Source organism: Saccoglossus kowalevskii, chromosome 4 (assembly GCF_978046115.1).
Source record: "Saccoglossus kowalevskii chromosome 4, keSacKowa6.1, whole genome shotgun sequence".
NCBI classification, from domain to species: domain Eukaryota; kingdom Metazoa; phylum Hemichordata; class Enteropneusta; family Harrimaniidae; genus Saccoglossus; species Saccoglossus kowalevskii.
In genome coordinates, this window is record NC_140644.1 from 23,776,606 (window position 1) to 23,797,232 (window position 20,627).

General features: G+C 34.9%; 2 protein-coding genes across 3 annotated transcripts; one reads left to right on the forward strand and one right to left on the reverse strand.

Moving 5' to 3' along the window:
* Positions 1-12,108, reverse strand: LOC146747202 (carbohydrate sulfotransferase 13-like). The gene is made up of 5 exons (XM_085498335.1): positions 11,972-12,108; positions 2,320-2,372; positions 1,926-2,030; positions 1,300-1,391; positions 1-1,074 (listed from the first exon to the last, which is right to left on the reverse strand). The coding sequence occupies exons 1-5, from the start codon at positions 12,106-12,108 to the stop codon at positions 268-270; spliced, it is 1,194 nt and encodes a 397-aa protein (XP_085354461.1). The 3' UTR covers positions 1-267.
* Positions 12,109-15,441: 3,333 nt separating this feature from the next.
* On the forward strand, positions 15,442-20,627 carry LOC144347253 (uncharacterized). 2 transcript variants are annotated; one of them, XM_085498556.1, is made up of 4 exons: positions 15,442-15,563; positions 18,436-18,764; positions 19,238-19,324; positions 20,031-20,627. In XM_085498556.1, the coding sequence occupies exons 1-4, from the start codon at positions 15,494-15,496 to the stop codon at positions 20,205-20,207; spliced, it is 663 nt and encodes a 220-aa protein (XP_085354682.1). In that variant the 5' UTR covers positions 15,442-15,493; the 3' UTR covers positions 20,208-20,627. The 2 variants fall into 2 exon arrangements, with proteins under 2 accessions (XP_085354682.1, XP_085354683.1); XM_085498557.1 differs by lacking the exon at positions 15,442-15,563 and adding an exon at positions 16,431-16,531.

Consider the following 20,627-nt stretch of genomic DNA (forward strand, 5'->3'; position numbering starts at 1 on the left):
GTATCTAGAAATTTATTTTGAACACGCAATACATTATAAATATATGGTATACTGTTTTATGGAGTGAATTTTAGAGGTTAATTCATATTGTAAACATACAAATTATCATGAATTCAAATACAACATTGACAGATATCTATTGTGTGCCCGGGGTAATATACAGAGTGACAATTCTGGTTCACAGATTGGAGAGAAGCGTTTTCGGAGTAAACATTTTAGATTATATTTAAAAAAAAAAGAAATAAAAACCTAGCAGGACGATAGGTCTTAAAATAGTTCTTGTGGAAAAGAATATCCAAACAATTTAAAGTCCCATTTATATAATTCATATAGTTTAATTATGTCATCTGGTGGAATTTGTGAGAAGTATTTTAAATAGATATTTTCATCAGAACTGTTAGTTGCATGAGTACTGTACGCATCTGGGAAGGATAAATTAGTAACGCCAATGGAACGAAGAAGATAATTTGATTCTTCTACAATATTTTCGAAGTGACCAATGAAATCGTACGAACGTTCGCACACTGCACATATTTTATGCTGGAAATCCCAGTGTTCCTTGAAACTAGACTTGCTTTTAGAATTTAACAGAAAACGAACAAATTCGGAGAACATTACATGTGTGTTACTATGTTCCTTATTAGTTGTATTAGAGCGATAAAGAGACATAATGCGTTGTCCTGTCTTTTCAAAATCATGATCGTCTGGTATTTCAAATTTATTTCTGTATGCAGACAATAGTCGCTGAAAAGGGTGACGAACAAATAAAAAGGAAGTGTAGTTTTGCCTTCTATGTTCTATACGAGAAATAGTTGAATAATTATGGGCATGCACTACCAAGTGGTGAATACCAAGAGTACTGTTGTGAACTCCTGATAAAACTAAGAATATGCGTTTCCAATTAGTGCAACAAACTTTTGGAATAGAACAGTATAGGATATTATAATCGTCATTGAAGATCAACTTAGTCTCTTTTTTGGTTTGATGATAGTATCTGTTATCCGATTTCATATCTGCGCAAATATTTTGAAGAAGGTCCTTACGTTGTCTCTGTATTCTGTCCATTTCGCTATTCTGTAAGAACAAAACACATTTACTTTAGCCAAGTCAACCGAGTACAGCGTGTAATGATTATTAGCGCGTGTGTGTATATGTAGTAAATCTTTAATTTAACTGAATTTCATTACTTTTATAGCTATAGATCTTTATAGATTACGCTATATACTATGCATTATGTCCACATATTCAAACAACTAAATATACTTATGAAAGTTAAGAACAGATTCGAAGAAAATGTACCATTACATCACCGGTAACGATTGTAGATTTCCTCAGCATACTAACGATGTGTTCCTGTGTAACATGAACCATTTTCGGCAACTTGTACATACCTGAAAATCACATAACGCAAACAGGCGTTTGCATCAAAACTTAAAATTTCATTATTGGAGCGGTGGTATAATTTATAATTAGTTTACATATTTGCTCAAACAAACTTCAGTGACGTAAATCTAATGTGAAGTTGTACTTATTCATTTATTCATTCTGCTCATTGACCTAATTATTTGTGCTTCATATATCAAGTTTTAAACATGGACGGCCACAACATACTCTTGTGTGCATATATTTTATGATTTTTTTTGTTTTCAAATTCATTGCTATTGCAATGTTAGTTAATTGTAAGATTACCCATACCAGACAAAGATGCTTGATAATTAGAAAAACTAAATTAAATATAAATAAATTAAATTAGTACTAATTTCAAACATTGTTCTCTATTTTAAAAGACCATAACTTCATGAATATGTTCAGCCGAGAGAGAAAATCAATAATCACGTGGTACAGCGACATATCCCACACGTCAGTAATATATTTCTTGGATAATCACAATGTATTGATTAGTTGAATAGTCTCGTAGTAGTTACCTGTGTATCCGGCAATTAGACATATAACTAGAACTATACAAATGAAATCGACCAACTTCGTATACATTGCACGTATACCATTTCGGAAATAACACCATTTCATATCTGTCAATAAATTAAATATAATTGTAAATGTAATTATATTTTAACAAAGGTAATACTAAACGTACTTGCATTCGAAAACATTACATTCGATTTTTTTAAATACGTAATTGGATATTTTTAATAGTAAAATTGTATTTGATTTTATATTAGTTTTAGAAACAGCACGGACAATTTGGATTTACAGTTATATAAACTCGAAATTTTGGTCAGAAGAAAACTGCAAGAGGATGCCAGCCACTATGCAATTATGAATACTAAACCAAAAGTTATTATGTTATTGTTTAGATACCTTGATCTACGGTATGTCGTACTACTTTCGATCGTCTGCTGCCCAGTCCAACACTGCAATGGATCAGGTTATAGAATAGTGTCAGTGTGGTCATATCAGGCATGTGTGAATCAGAGCATATGCATGCAGGTAACATTGTTCCTTCGACTACTCACACTCTACTGGAATATAGAATCTAAATTTATATCTGACTTAGTCGAGCTATATTCGTGTAACCGGCCTTTAACACCGGGCCCAGGTATGCTATACCAAATGATGGTCACCACACTTATTATCATTCACAACAACTTATTTAATAATTACTAACACAAAATTATAAACTCTAAAGTCAGTCACGTCCATGCCGAGTGCACGTCACCTAAGGAGAATGTACCGACTAATTGTAACAAAACGAGGTCCACCTTGTCGGTAACCAGCAGGTTCGATTAGATTGGCCAAATCCGATTTTTCACCGAATACTTCAGGTACACTCTCACCTTGGTAACGTATACACGATAATGGAACAACCAATAATGGCAATAGATTATTATACAACAACATGCAACACCGTGGCACCTGACTTGCGGTAATATGCACACAGGTACACCCCGGTAGGAATAGATTAAGTGCTGATCACACTAGTTAGGCAGAACATTGTTTGCAGATACATTTAACAATAATATAAAATACAATTAACAAATCACTACAGTTCACTGTAAGCTCTCTTCATATATCGGCAATAATTGTGACAGCAAGGTAGTTATCCAGCACGGTTATTTGTAGCTAACTCCGGGATCCTGGTCATACGTGTTCCGAGTATACCAATTTCCCCTACTTGGCACGTCCCCTTACGGCGCAAAAATATAGCCCGACAACTCTGCAACTGAATTTAAATTACAGTCTCAGTGCAAGTTTTAAGGACCGACTGCTGGCAAGACAATTCCGTGGCTCACAAAAGCGACAGGCAACCACTCCACATGGTGACCGACCAACAAGTCAAAAGGGATTCAGAGAGCGCAATGCACCATGGGGCGAAGCAACCCAACATTTGCATATAAACATCTGTACTCGATTAGGAGTCGGGTTACATTCAATTTGAAGCAACGCCCAAACGTATATACATATGAGTGAGTACTGTACATTTTTGTACAAAACAGGTCATGTCCAATCTTTAAAATGAATATGCTTTAAAAGTCCTCGAATATTCATTAGATTATGTGTTAATGCAGTACACGGTTTGCTTGGGCATTAATTAACTTCAGAATTTTCTCATACAATTTGCATTCAGAAATTAATGCCAGTGAGCCGTATATGCAAGTTCTTTATATTGATCTAATTATAAATATTCATATTGTAACTCAAATAAACATAAAATAAAATAGCAAAAAGCCAAAATGAACTACTTTGACTTCCCAGGTAGCTCAATTAGCAGGCTGTCTGTCAGATTGAACATTATCTGAACTCTGAGGTCATACCCAGCCTGTGTGTCTTTGTGACACTGGAGTTGTACTGTGCTAATCAATGTTGATGTCACGTGATTTCGTATCAAATTGCTAGGAAAATCGGACATTAAAGTTGGACTCAAAAACAAGATATTTAAATCATTCAAAATCGACCAATCTGTGCCTGTGTCATCTCGCATCCATACAATGGTATTCATTTCATAGTTTATCATTATAACCATGGTGCGGAACTTTACATTTACTTTCATTGAAACCAAGTTGTCATTTCCTTGCCCAGTTAGCCAGTTTATCTGATTGCAGCATAATTGGGTTACTATTTGGCTAAATATTTTTGCTAAACTATCAACAAATCGAGTAAATCATTGATGAAAATAAAAAAATATAAGTATATACAGACTTTTTTAAGGGTATCGCACATAAAACACCAGTCATATTAGCTGCTAACCACAACCAAGGTGGTGTGAGTCACATCGCAAAGCATCATGGGAACAAAAAGCGTGATCGGTTCATTTCACTCGTGGCAGCCATTGTGTACACATCGCTTCGTTGACTTCGCTTTGCTCGTTAAGCCTAGTCATTCTTTTTGACAAAATTGGTCATAAATCGCATGACAATGTTTATTAGTTTATTATGTACAATCATGAAACTAATGTCCCATGGTACAATGAAATAGCATTATTTGGCGTGTTACATTTATGCTTTTTGAGAAACGTATAATTTCTTGAAAATTGCTATTTTTAGAACAATCCCATAGAACACAATGTTAAAGAAAAATTGCATTTTTTAACACTTTTTAAACCCAATTTTTTTTAAATAATTCAGAACAATCAAAAGTACTACATCATTAACAAAATATGAGTTTGTCAGCCTATGTCACCAGATTAGATTTTAAGATATTGCATAATATCTCTGCCATAGGAACCTGTGGTAATAGTGTCAAATGGCGACTTTCCACTAAAATTCAACCATCAATTTCTGGAAAAAATGGCTGGTGACCCCCAACTGTTTTTAGTTCGATATCCTTATATTGCCTTGGAGTACAATTTATTGCAAAATGAATAAATTCTGTGTTTTTTTTATTTTATGAGTAGGCTTCTACCTTAAGGTGCGTTCTTAGTTTTCGTCCAATTTTGACTGCATTCTCCCTTTTTGTTAATGGTAAGTTTTTGTTTTTCCATATTTAGTGACGTTTGTATTTATATGTAGTATAGTATCGTTGTTTTTACCAACACCACCATTTACATGTGCTCACTGATTTAGATGGTTGATGCATACCAACAGATAATATTATGCATGGTTGTTTTTATTTCACCAGAAAATATACAATAAATAATATACACAATAATAATAATAGTAATTCTAGTGAGGACCACTAATATAATTCATACAAACTATTCTAGTCTGTGGCCCCATAATACTGATGTTATTAAATTACAATTAAATTAATTAAAGATAAATGAAAAATAATTATATACTGACTTTTAAAAATGACATGACACATTCATGAGATACAGTTTTAACGTATTTTAAAATATGTATCTGCTTTTGATACTGTTTATGGAATCAGGAAGTGAGTTCCAGTTGTTTGTTGCTGTATAGGTGATACTGTGTTGATTAGTAGTAAGATTCATTATTGAAATATAATAATTGGAACTAGCTTGAAGTGTTGCATAGTTATGGGGAAAAGGTTGTAAGTAGTAGTCAACATTATGGGCAAACGAATTCTTATTAAGATAAAAAAACAGACAGGTGTGGAACTTACTGAGTTTATACCAGTAGATATCTAAAATATTTAGTTTTTTATACAGGAGGGCCGTGGGGCACGGAAATCTTAAAACGTTATCAAACACAATTTTTTTTACTGGAGTAGTGGAATTTTGTCGAAAGGGGTTCTGTAGGTGTTTCTGTATAGAAATATGGGGCAAGTAATATGTTGTAAAATGAGAGTTGTAAATCAGGATAAGAATAGATCGTGGGACAAAATGATGAATTTTAGACAAAATACCAATTTTAGGTGAAATAGTTTTACAAATTTGTTCTATGTATTCTTTCCAATCAAGTTACTTTGTAGATGAGACTCCCTCTATAGTTTTAAACAGCTCGTTTATTGACATATGCTGAAAACCCTGGTATCTTCCTGTTGAATGCGTTAGAGTCAATCGTCCGAAACAGCAATTCACCTTTTGACCTTCCGTAATAGGCCCTGGGGGTATGATTTGTCAATGTGCTACCAGCCCCAGGGGCCTATTATATTTTTAGCCAGAACGTACATGGTGTATGTTTTTAATATTGAGTGACCCCCCAGGGCCTAAATATGCTTTGGCAGTTGTCAATAACACATACACTTTATGAGGATATATTATTTTGGAAAATATCAATTCCACGGAAAAAACAGTATTTGGCGGCACATATGTACTAATTTGTAATAACTATTCCACCAAGTATAGTCATCAAAATTTCAATCTAAAAAATAGATGTTTTAGACGTAAGAATTGTCTCAAAGGTGATCACATAAAACGAAAGAATAAATACAACTTTGTCAGAAAACAACTATCATAACTTCTACGCAATAATTCTGTAAAATAATACAAGCAGACACATTTTAGTTTGCTTTCAAGCAATTCTTCCATTTTCTGCTTGAACACAATTACACATTTTGGAAACGCGCCATCTGCTTTGCTAATTTGGAGATGTCTCGTTTACACAAGCACGACACGTCATCATTTGTCGATAGGTCAAATGTGTTTTCTACTTCGAGGGATAGCAAACATGTTCGCATATTCAACAATTCTCGTTTGAGACGCACGCGATTTTAAATTGAATATCAAGAACAACAGCTCAAAAAACAGCAACGTTTATATTTTTAGAGCTGATGGAACAGTTTATAAGATGTGCACAGTGACGAGTCCCACTCAAAAAATGGACTCCATATTATGCGCAAATAATTCAATTCATTGATTCGGATACCAATGGATTGACCTATCAGATGAATACAAAACTGGCAACCAATAATGAGAAATCCAAATACAAACAAAAAACGCCTAACCTATGGTGTTGTCGTCGAGACTTTCAAAACATGCAGGCCCAGTTGATGTCGATATCAGTACAGTGCTGTATTGTTATGACGTTATGTTGACTATCATTTATTACCAGCATTGAAGATTTTTTTTCTAATTTTAAATTGCGCTGATGGCAACCAAACCATATGTATCACAGGGATGTCAGCAGTCATGTTATGTATAGTTTTCAACACATTTTCATTAATTTGAAACTACTATTTTGAGTTAATTATTTGGAAGATTCGACCTCATTCTAGGCAAGATGTAATACGACACGCAACATTGAACACAACTATTGAACTAATGAGCAAAACATACTTTTCCCGTGAATAGAATAACCTTATTTAAATGAGTAAGTATGTTTAATACTATAATATCATATTTTTAGTATTTTAGACCAAAGGATCATGAAATTAATGGCATCCACCAGGTTCCTATCGTACGCAAGGCAATGGTTCGCATTATCTTGTAACAAAAATACACAGTTGTGGGCCTGTAATAAAGAGAACGTATTCTACCACATTTCGTTTTGCTTTCAATGCGGACGTTTTAAAGTACATTGGATTTTCTGTTCCCGTACTGCAGCGTCTGATCCATCAAGATAAAAAAGCAAACCCATTCACTCATCCCGACCCTAATACCACTACAAGGGTTTAGGCTACAGTAGAATTGAACACTACTATAACTGGTGAATTAACCGGTGATGACATTCCCAGAATTTGCATATTATACCATAAGTATATTTTCTTGTAGAAAGCATGATCGATCAATAGGACATGCTCCCGAATTACAACAAATTCACACTAAATTGTTTTATTCTCTTGGTGAATAGATTTCAAGCACTTAATATTGTCACGCTTTTTCAACGATTTACAATAGTTGCCTTTCAAATGCGACTTCATTTAGAAGTTGTCTCACCAGCGTTTGAGCGATGAATAGTGAAAACTGCGAATAGCCGTTGTATAGCAAAATAGTACTGCCGATGTCAACCGGATCGTCTGACTGAAACTGAAGTGTTGAACTTCGCATGGTTCATTTAACCGGGGTTCGCAAAAAATGTGACATAAAAGGTATTTTTTTGTTTAAAGTTTGAAGAAAGGTAAATTTAGACTGAGCCTTAAACGCAAACCACCCAATGACGATCACTATGTTTATATAACTGTATGAATATCTCATCCGTTTTACGTAATCCGTTATGCCCCTCCCTTGGTGGAATTTAATAACACGACGCCATGACAGTTTTCATACAAGGTTGTTAATTCGTGGACGATTTTCGTCAGTTTCCCTCAAATGGTAAATATTTTTGTTTTCTTTACGCGTCGGTGTGTGGTGGATTTTGGCATTCAATCGTGGTGGGATAGCCAGTTTTGTGGACGATAAACGTCACTTTCATAAAACGTGGATTATCTCTGTTCGCGTTTCCGGGTTGGTCAGAGAGATGGAACTTAATTAGCTCTCACAGTTGTTGTCAGTTTGACTTTTCAAATTTTCACACTATTGCGACGACGTCTTTACAAACAAAATGAAGTCCGGTCTTATTTTTAAAGCTTTGCATTCTCGGTCAATGACAACCAAAGTGTGTGAAATACTGACCAGGATTGAATATACGGCAAACATCCTGCTAGGCAACTTGAAATATAAAAACAAAACATGATATCTAAACGCTTGGATGCTCATTTGTTAATAAACAAACGTTCCATGTGAAATAAACAACAACTGAGAGAGCCATTTAGATTTAAATGTCCCTGGAAAACAGAAAAACACAAATTGAGATCATGACTAATTTGCAGAACCATTCACTCAAAAAGAATTTTGTTAATGCTCATAATTAGAATGGCTGTAAGTCTCAAATGTAAACCCATTATTTGTAAAAAGTTAAATTCACCATGTATCTTTTTTATTATTTATATACAGCCTTGATAAATCTTGCATAATGCTGCGAAATTGTAACCCTTTTTAGCCAATGATGCAAAAAAAATCACGACCTTGCCCACAAACCTGCATCTATAGCTTGAGCAAAAACCTTTTCCTTTGCCTGCCAGGAATTGAGTAGATTTGATCAGTGTGAATGATATTCCCAAGAACTGGTTTGAGAGAGAGAGAGTGCCTCTGTGAATATTTTGTAGTCGGCATTTAATAGACTAGTGTTTAAGTAAGTTGCCCGCCGGCAAGAAAGAGGGATTTCACCAGCCTCGATCGAGATTTTAACAACGTCGTGCAGATTGGTCCCAAAACATACCAAAAATGTTTATTGTACTTTCTCGGTAACCAATCGTTGGATATAAATTTAAAGGCTGTGATACGGTTCTTCATATACCTCGCCTTTCTTTTATGTTACAATCAAGCTGCGGTAAATGTGACAGAATAGAATGCTGACAGTCTGATATCGGGTCTTGTGCAAAACAAGTATGAATAAAAATCCCTGTTCAGTTAAAGTGCCATCTTTGTCTCTTTTTGTTCAGTTAGTGTTGGTTTCAGCGTGCTGTTTTGGATCATTTGTTAAACTATCAACCACAAATAGCATGACAGCGTAGCACGAGTAGTGCCTTTTGCCAGAGTAGTCCCAGAAAATGCTACCCTGTCAGGCTATCCCATGATCCGTGACATAAAATCACATTTTTGAAAAAATAACAAAAAATGATACAATGTACATATATATATATATATATAGAAATACATACTAATTTTGTGATTTCAATGGACTTTGATATGCTGAGAGGACTTTCAACATTCACAGATTCATCTGATTCCCTGTTTCCAGTGACTGTGACATCACTTGTTTCATCCTCACTCAGACTGTCATCATTGTTGGAGGGAGGAAAATCTTCTTGGTTCTGATAACTTGAACCAGGTACGTAATGGCGAAGAACTTAAGCACGTCTATACATTTTTGCACTCATTTTTATAAGTATTCCAATAGGGATCTTGAATTAAAATGAATAAGAGAAGAATACAAACATTTTTATGACATCAAAATTCATGGGTACAACTGAACAAAATCACTTCCATCAGCAAGTTGTCTGAAATAGTTCTAGTGTTTGGCAAAGATAATTTGACACAACTTTAAATGAATTAAAAATTTGTTAACAATCAATACAAACAAATCTGAAATCGTTTTCAGAAGATATGAAAAAATTGCAGTTCTGAGTAAGAATGGCCATTGAGGTTAACAATCAGTAACTTCAGTGGAATTTGAGCACAATATCCCTTGAATGTTATAGATATGCGCACAATGAATATACCATGTTGTATTCCACGTATTGCAATATAACATCAGTTTTTTTCATGAACTTAACAATTCAGACTTTATAGATGACTCTTCCGAGTATGTGTGTGGTATATGACATACCACAGTACTGCTGAAATGCTTAGTAAAATGCCATCTCCTGTACAATAATTCTGATGATTATTTCTGCAAAATGGGATTTTAACGCTTTATGATCTGCTGTGGTAGGTAGAAATACTTTTTAGTAATTTCAAGGTGTCACAGATTGGAGCATCGTCTGGCAGGTTGTCATACCTTACACGATCTTTAACTGTATATGTGTTAACAAAGTGAAAGTTCTGATTACTGTGTTCTCCAGTCAGGCTTTCTTGTTTAAGTCATGATTATCCAATACGACCGAGTAGACTGCACTAACGCTGCTCTCTGTTTGTACAGTAGTGGTAAAAGCAATACACGCTTGTTGTTCTATATCAGATTTCCATCTTCTGACAGGTTTATCACATATAGCTGTAAAATTATTCAAAAACTAGACTATAATAATGGGCGGCATCTCAGCAAGCAGGCTAAATTTGCATGCGACAATTTAACCTTCTCGCCTAGCTGGTTAGGCGGCATCTGGGCGAGAAGCCAAACATTTTCATAAACGAACTTAGCTTGAGAAACAAACATTTACTCCTTGAATTTGAAACTAATGTTACACTTGAGTAATATGAATTTGTATGACTACTTGATAATAAAATAAATTACTATTCTGAATATGAGAATCTTCTTTGAATTCTGGTCCATTTGGCTCACTAAGAACTTTGCACTTTTTTTATGTACTTCAACAATATATAGTCAAAGTCCTGTCAGTAACCAAAAAAAAAGAATTTTGTACAAGTTGATCTTACTGTAGAATAGCTGCATGCTCTCTTTGTAGAATGTCTTCCCCGAAATAAAGTTCACACGGTTCAGTATGGTGCGATATGAGCTATTCTACATGGTGCCTGTGGGATATATCAGAACTCATTCTCCTTCCTAGAGATCCCTGCCACCACACACCGCCATTTTGTGGTGAAACGCCACAAGACTTTTACTACCCATATTTTGTGGGTGCTCTCATGATCAATATCTTATTTTTTTGTGAACCCACTGAAAATAGTTTCATCGCAGAATAACCGTTACTAAGGTGCTTTGCAGTTTGGGGTTAATAATTACCTCGTGTCATTACTAATAATAATGTAAAAGATTCAATCAAATTCTATTTCTATATCACTGCACAAAGACTTCAAACAATTATTGTTACTACTCCATTGAAAGTTATGAGCCGACCCTTATCAATACTGGCTTTGTATTAACAGATGTACAGTGTACATTGTAAATAATAACGTGTACTGTGTTGCTAAGATATTAAAGGTACATCATGGTTCACTCAGATTTATGAATGTAGTCCGTTATATGTGTTTGACAAATAGTATTACTTTAATACGAGATTATGGGAAATCACTTCATGGTTCATTCACCTGAATGCAAAGGTTCCATGTCGTTCTTTTAACAATAAACACGTCTTGACAATTTCATTTGTGACACAATTTACAGATAATTGAGCAATTGAATGTACGAATATAATGACATTTTAGTAATTTTCTTCTACCAGTGATTACAATGGAAAGTGTGGCTCCTTAGTCCCGGCTTAGGTTAAGTTTGCAATCAAATATTACACAATAATTAGTTGCTAGATAAAATGATAGTTGACTGAAGGGAATAAACTATAACACAGTCGTTATGTAATAAGTGTGTTTTTAAAGTTGTTTGGCTCTGTATGTTGGACTGGAATCGTCACCCCTGTGAAATCTATCAGAATACGAAAATGCTAGTTTAAAATTATACTTTTATAAAGAAAACATATGAATAGTGCATGGAGACTGCACTGTGGTTGTACTTACCTTACAGGATACAGTGTCTCGGTAACAGTATTGACAACCTTACTAGGGGCCAATTTAATACTTGGGTTAACACATACCTTCAATAGTTTCTCCATCCATATCTTTCTTCCTTGTGATGCAGCATGACCTAATACCATTACAGCTATGCACCTGGTCTTACATCATGCTTTGTAATGACAATATAATTAAACCAAAATGACGTTTATCACTGAGTATTTCATTTAACAAAACGTGTGGGAGCAATGTAGCATTCTCAGTTGGTAGCAGAGCATAGCAATTTTCATTTCGCACAATCGAGTAATGACGTCAATTTGTTCTGGTTTCAGTTTATAATCCAGATTGTAATAACGTTTTATGCGATTAACCGTATTCTCCCAATGTAGCCATTACGCTTTGCTTATCCGGTGCACCGACAAGGCTAGTGTAAGAGAAATATTTGAGTATTTCAGGGACCATCTCTCACAAATTAAATCACCCTGTAACAAACTGACGGTGTTCGCGCCAATCAATGGTCGATATCGACTCTCACACACGACACCGGTTCAACACTAACAAAAATCTCACTTTGACTACAACACGCAACCAGTGCATTCCCATCCGCCGAGGAATGGTAACGGGGACGAAATCAATGAAAACACGCACACCATTCAGGAATAAGACACCAAAGAACTGTATTCTTCATCGTCCCGCTTCAAAACTACAACACACGTTAACTAAAGAAAAACTTTCCGCTTCCATCGACTTTGTCAGTATATTTTTTCTAGACTACTGATATTTGGAGATTGGCTTATTGGTACTACTATAATTATTATTGCGTTGGACACCAATACCAGATTATACGATTTATCAAGATGAACCTCGCAATGAGGTAGACCACTTCTACCTCATAAATATCTTGTTTCTCGAAGATTCCTACAACTCAAAGCGATTAATAGAGCATACTACAGAATATTGTCCCAATCCCAGGCTACTAACTAGCTCATTAACACACCTGTGTAGTAACACCAATATTTTTAGCCGTGAAAAAAATCAAAATGAACCTAATGATGAAATAATAAACATAAGACGAGGAATTCATACTACCGACCACAGTCAAACCTCACGAAAGGTTAAATAAAAAGTTTTTATTCAATCTAATCATGGATAATTAGAAATATGCAATTTATATTTACTGTATTATTGTTGTTATTTTTTCCTATTGACGACGAGTGTCTCAGGTCTTATTTCAAACATCCAAGGTTGCAGCGATTCTTTTAAGCGGTACCAACTATTTGAATTTGTCAATATAAATCATTCAACTGATTTGTGATTCTAGTGCTTCCTCCAAGAAACTCACATAGTTCCCTCTAGATCTGATAAGCCGTTGTAGAAAGGGGCACGTATTTACTTATTCTGTTCAAACCAAACATTAAAAGCATTAGTACGAGTAATGTCGTTCATGGAAGTTTGTTGCATATCCATGTGAGTTTTAATGGTCACCTGTTCACTAAATGTGTACACCCCAACAAATGGAACGAAGTGATTGGACTTTTTTTTCAAAGTTCTTAAGCGTTTAATGAATGGATCGAACAATGACCGTTATTTTTGGGCGATGACTTCAATTGCACTTTGAATTCCGTTCTAGACAGAGCAGATAGCCCAGAAGCACACTCACCATCTTCTAACTTTCTTCGCAATATATTATCTCGTTTTTAACTTGTCAATGCATGACGTTACTTCAATGGCACAACTGAACTTGGGTGCATCATCAACAATATCAAGTCTCGCATTGACACATTTTTGCTATTAAAGTCAATTGTATTAGGACTAAATTCTTTCAAACGTGTTAAAAATCAAAACCCAGTTTGGTATTTCAGTCTGAGTCTAATTTTCCCTTACTATAATGGAGTACTGGCAATTATGGCGTAATGGAAAATCTTGATTGAAAACTCTGTAAATGTGTTGGGATTTGGCACAAACTTAAAATAATAAAGGAGCTCACAAAACAGTATAGCGCCAAACTAAGCTCTACACAAGGAGATCAATGATCCAAAACAGCACGCTGAAACAAACACTAACTGAACAAAAAGAGACAAAGAGAGCACCCATTAGATCCAGAAACAAGTTTCTACAACAAAAAAATGATGCGCCAACGTCCTTCGTTTTTGCCATCAAAAAAATAGACCATCGAAAAAACTTGATGGCTCTTTAACTGAGCAGGGATTTTTATTCAAACTTGTTTTGCACAAGACCCGATATCAGACTTTCAGCATTCTATTCTGTCACATTTACCTCAGCTTGATTGTAACATAAAAGAAAGGCGAGGTATATGAAGAACCGTATCACAGCCTTTAAATTTATATCCAACGATAAATAACCCGGCATTGATTATCGAGAAAGTGCAATAAACATTTTTGGTATGTTTTGGGACCAATCTGTACGAAGTTGTTAAAATCTCAATCGAGGCTGGTAAAATCCCTCTTTCTTGCCGGCGGGCAACTTACTTAAACACTAGTCTATTAAATGCAGTTCTTGGGAATATCATTCACACTGATCAAATCTGCTCAATTCATGGTAGACAAAGGAAATTTTGTTTGCTCAAGCTATAGATGCAGGTTTGTGAGCAAGGTCGTGATTTTTTTACATTATTGGCTAAAAAGGGTTACAATTTCGCAGCATTATGCAAGATTTATCAAGGCTGTATATAAATAATAAAAAAGATACATGGTGAATTTAACTTTTTACAAATAATGGGTTTACATTTGAGACTTACAGCCATTCTAATTATGAGCATTAACAAAATTCTTTTTGAGTGAATGGTTCTGCAAATTAGTCATGATCTCAATTTGTGTTTTTCTGTTTTCCAGGGACATTTAAATCTAAATGGCTCTCACAGTTGTTGTTTATTTCACATGGAATGTTCACAATAGGATTGCCAGTTGTTTGTTAACAAATGAGCATCCAAGCGTTTAGATATCATGTTTTGTTTTTATATTTTAAGTTGTCTAGCAGGATGTTAGCCGTATATTCAATCCTGGTCAGTATTTCACACTTCGCTTGTCATTGAAAATGGAGAATGAAAAACTTTAAAAATAAGACCGGACTTCCTTTTGTTTGTAAAGACGTCGTCGACAATTTGAAAAGTCAAACTTACAACAATTGTGAGAGCTAATTAACCTCCATCTCTCTGACCAGCCCAGAAACGCGAACAGAGATAATGCACGTTTTATGAAAGTGACGTGTATCGTCCATAAAACTGGCTATCCTACCACGATTGAATGCCAAAATCCACCACACACCGACGCGAAAAAAAAAAATATTTACCATTTGAGGGAAACTGACGAAAATCGTAAGCGAAGTCGCAACCTTGTATGAAAACTGTCATGGCGTCGTGTTATTAAATTCCACCAAGGAATACAGTTATATAAACATAGCGATCGTCATTGGGTGGTTTGCGTTTAAGGCTCAGTCTAAATTTACCTTTCTTCAAACTTTAAAAAAACAAAAAAACTTTATGTCACATTTTTTGCGAACCACGGTTAAATGAACCATGCGAAGTTCAACACTATACAACGGCTATTCGCAGTTTTCACTATTCATCGCTCAAACGCCGGTGAGACAACTTCTAAATGAAGTCGCATTTGAAAGGCAACTATTGTAAATCGGGGAAAAGCGTGACAATTTTTTTTTTTAGTTTCGTCCACAATGCTAAGTGCTTGAAATCTATTCACCAAGAGAATAAAACAATTTAGTGTGAATTTGTTGTAATTCGGGAGCATGTCCTATTGATCGATTATGCTTTCTACAAGAAAATATACTTATGGTATAATATGCAAATTCTGGGAATGTCATCACGGTTAATTCACCAGTTATAGTAGTGTTCAATTCTACTGTAGCCTAAACACTCGTATGAGTAGAGGTAGTAAGGTCGGGATGAGTGAATGGGTTTGCTTTTTTTATCTTGATGGATCAGACGCTGCAGTACGGGAACAGAAAATCCAATGTACTTTAAAACGTCCGCATTGAAAGCAAAACGAAATGTGGTAGAACACGTTCTCTCTTTATTACAGGCCAACAACTGTTTTTTTTATTTTTACAAGATAATGCGAACCATTACCTTGCGTACGATGGGGACCTGGTGGATGCCATTAATTTCATGAGCCTTTGGTCTAAAATACTAAAAATATGATATTATAGTATTAAACATACTTACTCATTTAAATAAGGTTATTCTATTCACGGGAAAAGTATGTTTTGCTCATTAGTTCAATAGTTGTGTTCAATGTTGCGTGTCTTATCTTGCCTAGAATGAGCTCGGTCTAAGTGAATCTTCCAAATAGTTAACACAAAATAGTAGGTTCAAATTAATGAAAATGTGTTGAAAACTATACATAACACACTGCTGACACCCCTGCGATACAAATGGTTTGGTTGCCATCAGCGCAATTTAAAATTAGGAAAAAAATATTCAATGCTGGTAATAAATAATAGTCAATTTAACGTCATAACAATACAGCACTGTACTGATATCGACATCAACTGGGCCTGCAAGTTTTGAAAGTCTCGACGACAACACTATAGGTTTGGCTTTTTTGTTTTATATTATGTATGTATTCGGATTTCTCATTATTGGCTGCCAGTTTCGTATTCATCTGATAGGTCAATCCATCGGTATCCGAATCAGTGAATTGAATTATTTGCGCATAATATGGAGTCCATTTTGTGTCATGAGTGGGAGTCGTCACTGTGCACATCTTATAAACATTGCTGTTTTTGGGGTGTTATTATTGATATTCAATTTTAAATTGCGTGCATCCCAAAAGAGAATTGTTGAATATGCGAACATGTTTTCTATCGCTCGAAGTAGAAAACACATTTGACCTATCGACAAATGATGACGTGTCGTGCTTGTGTAAACGAGACATCTCCAAATTACAAAGCAGATGGCGCGTTTCCAAAATGTGTAATTGTGTTCAAGCAGAAAATGGAAAAATTGCTTGAAAGGAAACTGAAATGTGTTTGCTTGTATTATTTTACAGAATTATTGCGTAGAAGTTATGATAGTTATGTTTTCTGACAAAGTTGTATTTATTCCTTCGTTTTATGTAACCACCTTTGAGACCATTCTTACTTTTAAAACATCTATTTTTTAGATTGAGATTTTGATGACTATACTTGGTGGAATAGTTATTACAAATTAGTACACATGTGCCGCCAAATACTGTTTTTTTCCGTGGAATTGATATTTTTGAAAATAATATCCCCTCATAAAGTGTATGTGTTATTGACAACTGCCAAAGCATATTTAGGCACCCAAACATTCATTGTGTTGGTTGAATAAATTATAACACGAGGTTAAAAATCCAAATTTTTGCACAATCAAGAACATCATTATGCATGGGATAACTATGCTAATTAGTCACGTGTCCACAAACATATTTTCACTGCAATCTCTGCAGGCGCCCACGCCATACAAGGCAAAGTAAAAACAAATTCAACTTGAGAGTGTTGTGCCTCTACTAAACCATCTGCCTTTGTATGTTTGGTTTTCTGACAAATTAAACAACATGTTAAGCTGTCATATCAAAATAGGTCCACACTTTGAAAATAAACCGCAGATTTTGATTATATTGTACAATGCAATACCCACCACCTCCCTAGAAAGGGAGCATATAATAACGTATGTTCACTCTCCGGCTACAACTGCATCATTCATGAAAACACTGCCACAAGATACACTGCATCACTTGTGAAAAGTATATTTCATACTTTACAGATGTCGCGGCAAGGCTATGGCGTTGTGTCAAAGTTTTTGCGTTTCAAAATAATTTCTGTATTTTTTGTCTATGAAATTATATATTCTGTACAGGCGTAAGGCAATGGCCCGCTTTATCTTAGAAACACAGTTGTGAGCCAGTGATACAAAGTTTGGTTTTCAATACTAACATTTTAAATTACATTTGATTTTCTGTCCCCGTACTGCATCGTCTGATCCATTGAGAAAAAAAGCAAGCCCATTATCTCATCTAAACCTTAATACATCTACCCATAATTTGTATATTGATAGCTAGAAACATACGAGGGGTTTAGGCTACAGGGAAATTGAACACGTACTCCGCCGCTAATTATAACCGGTGAATTGATTGCGACATTCCCGGAATTAGCGTCTTATAACACGAGTATATTTTGTTGTAAAATGCTTGATTGACCTACAAGAACGGCTGCCGAAATACAACAATTACACACTGAATTGTTATGGAGCACTATAAATAAAGTATTACTTTGAATTTGTTTTAAATTAGCAAAAGGCAATAAATTGAAACAACTGTATAAATTGCGAGTGAAAACATGACACATTGTTGTGGCTATGACTTTCATCTGCCATGCAAAACATTATTGGACCGAGTTTTGTGTTGCATTTTGTACTGTGTGTTTGTCTCGCTTTTCATCTGCATATATCGATATTTGCATCTTTTTATCGACAGATACTATGTTTGAAATACGCTTATTTTGGGGTCTGATCATGTTGGTGGTGACATCAAAAGCTCAACTACATCCTGGAAATTCTGCTGATGGCACGTGCATGGATTGTTCTGACACAGTGGTCGAGAGTGCAGTCTTCTATACCGTATGCACTGAGAACTTTACCTGCCCAAATGGCATTGCAGATATTGAGCATGCCATCAAAGGAAAAGAAATTTTGTTCAACACAACATTATATTTAGGGAATGCACAGTTCGTTCCTGGAACACAACATTATGCGGTGATTGCAATACCCGAGTCGCAAATTGACACCATGGAAGCAGACGATTTAGTATGAAATTGTATTTGTTATTCCTGAATACAGTAGTGGATAGTTAGTGATATTATATTACTCACACAAGTTTGACAATAAATTAACCACTGATATCTTGATTGTAAAAATACTGTGAATGGTCATATTTGGATATGGTCTCAATTACCTAGCAATCTCGTGATACTTGGTCAGGCATCAAACACATCTTCTTCTGTGACGTGTTTAGTAAATACACAATGTATACGATTTTTACGTGACAGAACATGAAACAAACTTCTGCCCGGATGATTACGACCTCACACAGTAAAACAATTGTCTATTGTCAGAATCATTTCAGAGTTCTGTTTTGACAAAATGGGGTAGCACACTAGACGTAAATTTCTGATAGTCAGTACAATCCCTGAGAGACCTTTATCACAAAAATATAACGTCATTAGATGATTATTTTGTTATATATTGTATGTAAAATGAAGCATTGCATTGTTTTACAGGGAACTGTGTGGGTACCAACTGACAATTGCCAGCGTTGTGAGGTCCTTATAGGAGATATATGGTGTAAACTTGTTTGTAAGATGGTGGTGAGTATCTGTTCACTATAGTTGTGGTATATGCCAGCACATAAACCAAAACACTAAACTACACTAAATCAAAGAATCAACCTAGTCACATAAGTCAATTAGCTGGTTAGCGAGAGAGGAAAAAAATAGTATTATTTTAATGAGCAATACGATTATCAAATACTTGATACATATAGCATAAGAGGAAAAGTGCGCACATATACATCATTAAATTACATAGTTGGGATGCACACCAATCCCATAGGGTATAGGTAAACTCTTATTTATAATTTAAATAATATATAATCACTATGAACTAAACTATAACACTGTTGAATTTGTGTCAATGTTAATGTTAATCAATGCGTACATGATGATAATTAAATTATAAAATCATTTTCATATTCGCGAAAATGATACGGCAAATCTCATTGTATAGTGTCATATTAACGAGTGGTATTTGTTTTTTGGCGTTATTGACACTGGGTTTTGATTTATTCATATGCTGTAAAACAAACACTGATAATTTGTGGGTAGATTCCTGCCGAAATGCACCGCTAGATTCGTTCATCTTAAGTTTGTGTTAAAACCCATTAATATATGTACGTGTTAAGATGCGGTTTGGATATGCCTGTGCAAGTGAATAGAATTTATATAACATTTTAAATGGTGCTTGAACATTTCCTTGTCTAATTTCGTAAATAAATGTGTTTTTTTTCACATATAGGACTGTCCACCACTCGTCGCCAAATACATTGGAATTAAACCAACAGTCTCTGAAATGAACACAACTAGAGATAGAGTGTGTTTAGTTAGCAGAGAAGATGAATATTATATCAAAACGTGCTACTGGTTCTCTGATGATCCTAATATTGTCGATAACATTATTCAAGCAAGTGCATAGAAAAATTAAAATGAGTCAGTTGTGTTCAATTGTAATTTGAAGATACATTGCTACTATCGACAATATGTCATGTACTTTCACGCGCATCAGTCATGAGTTGTAATTTATTTGACACTTAGTCTAATTATTAATGTACTACACAAGACACCCAAATAGCGTTATCTGTGTCACACACCGCGAATTACGGCATACTGCCTCTGGGTGTTAATCTCCGTATTTCTTTAAATAATCTAATAGTAGATGAGTAAATTAACAACACTTATTTTGCATCATCTATTGAATTGCATGTATATGTAGAAAGTAATTGATTAACATGAGCACTTGCATCATGATCTTTCTAGTAGCATGAATTCAATGCAAATATTTGTCTTACCTAATTTTATGATAGCTGTGCAATAAATACACATTATGGCATTACAA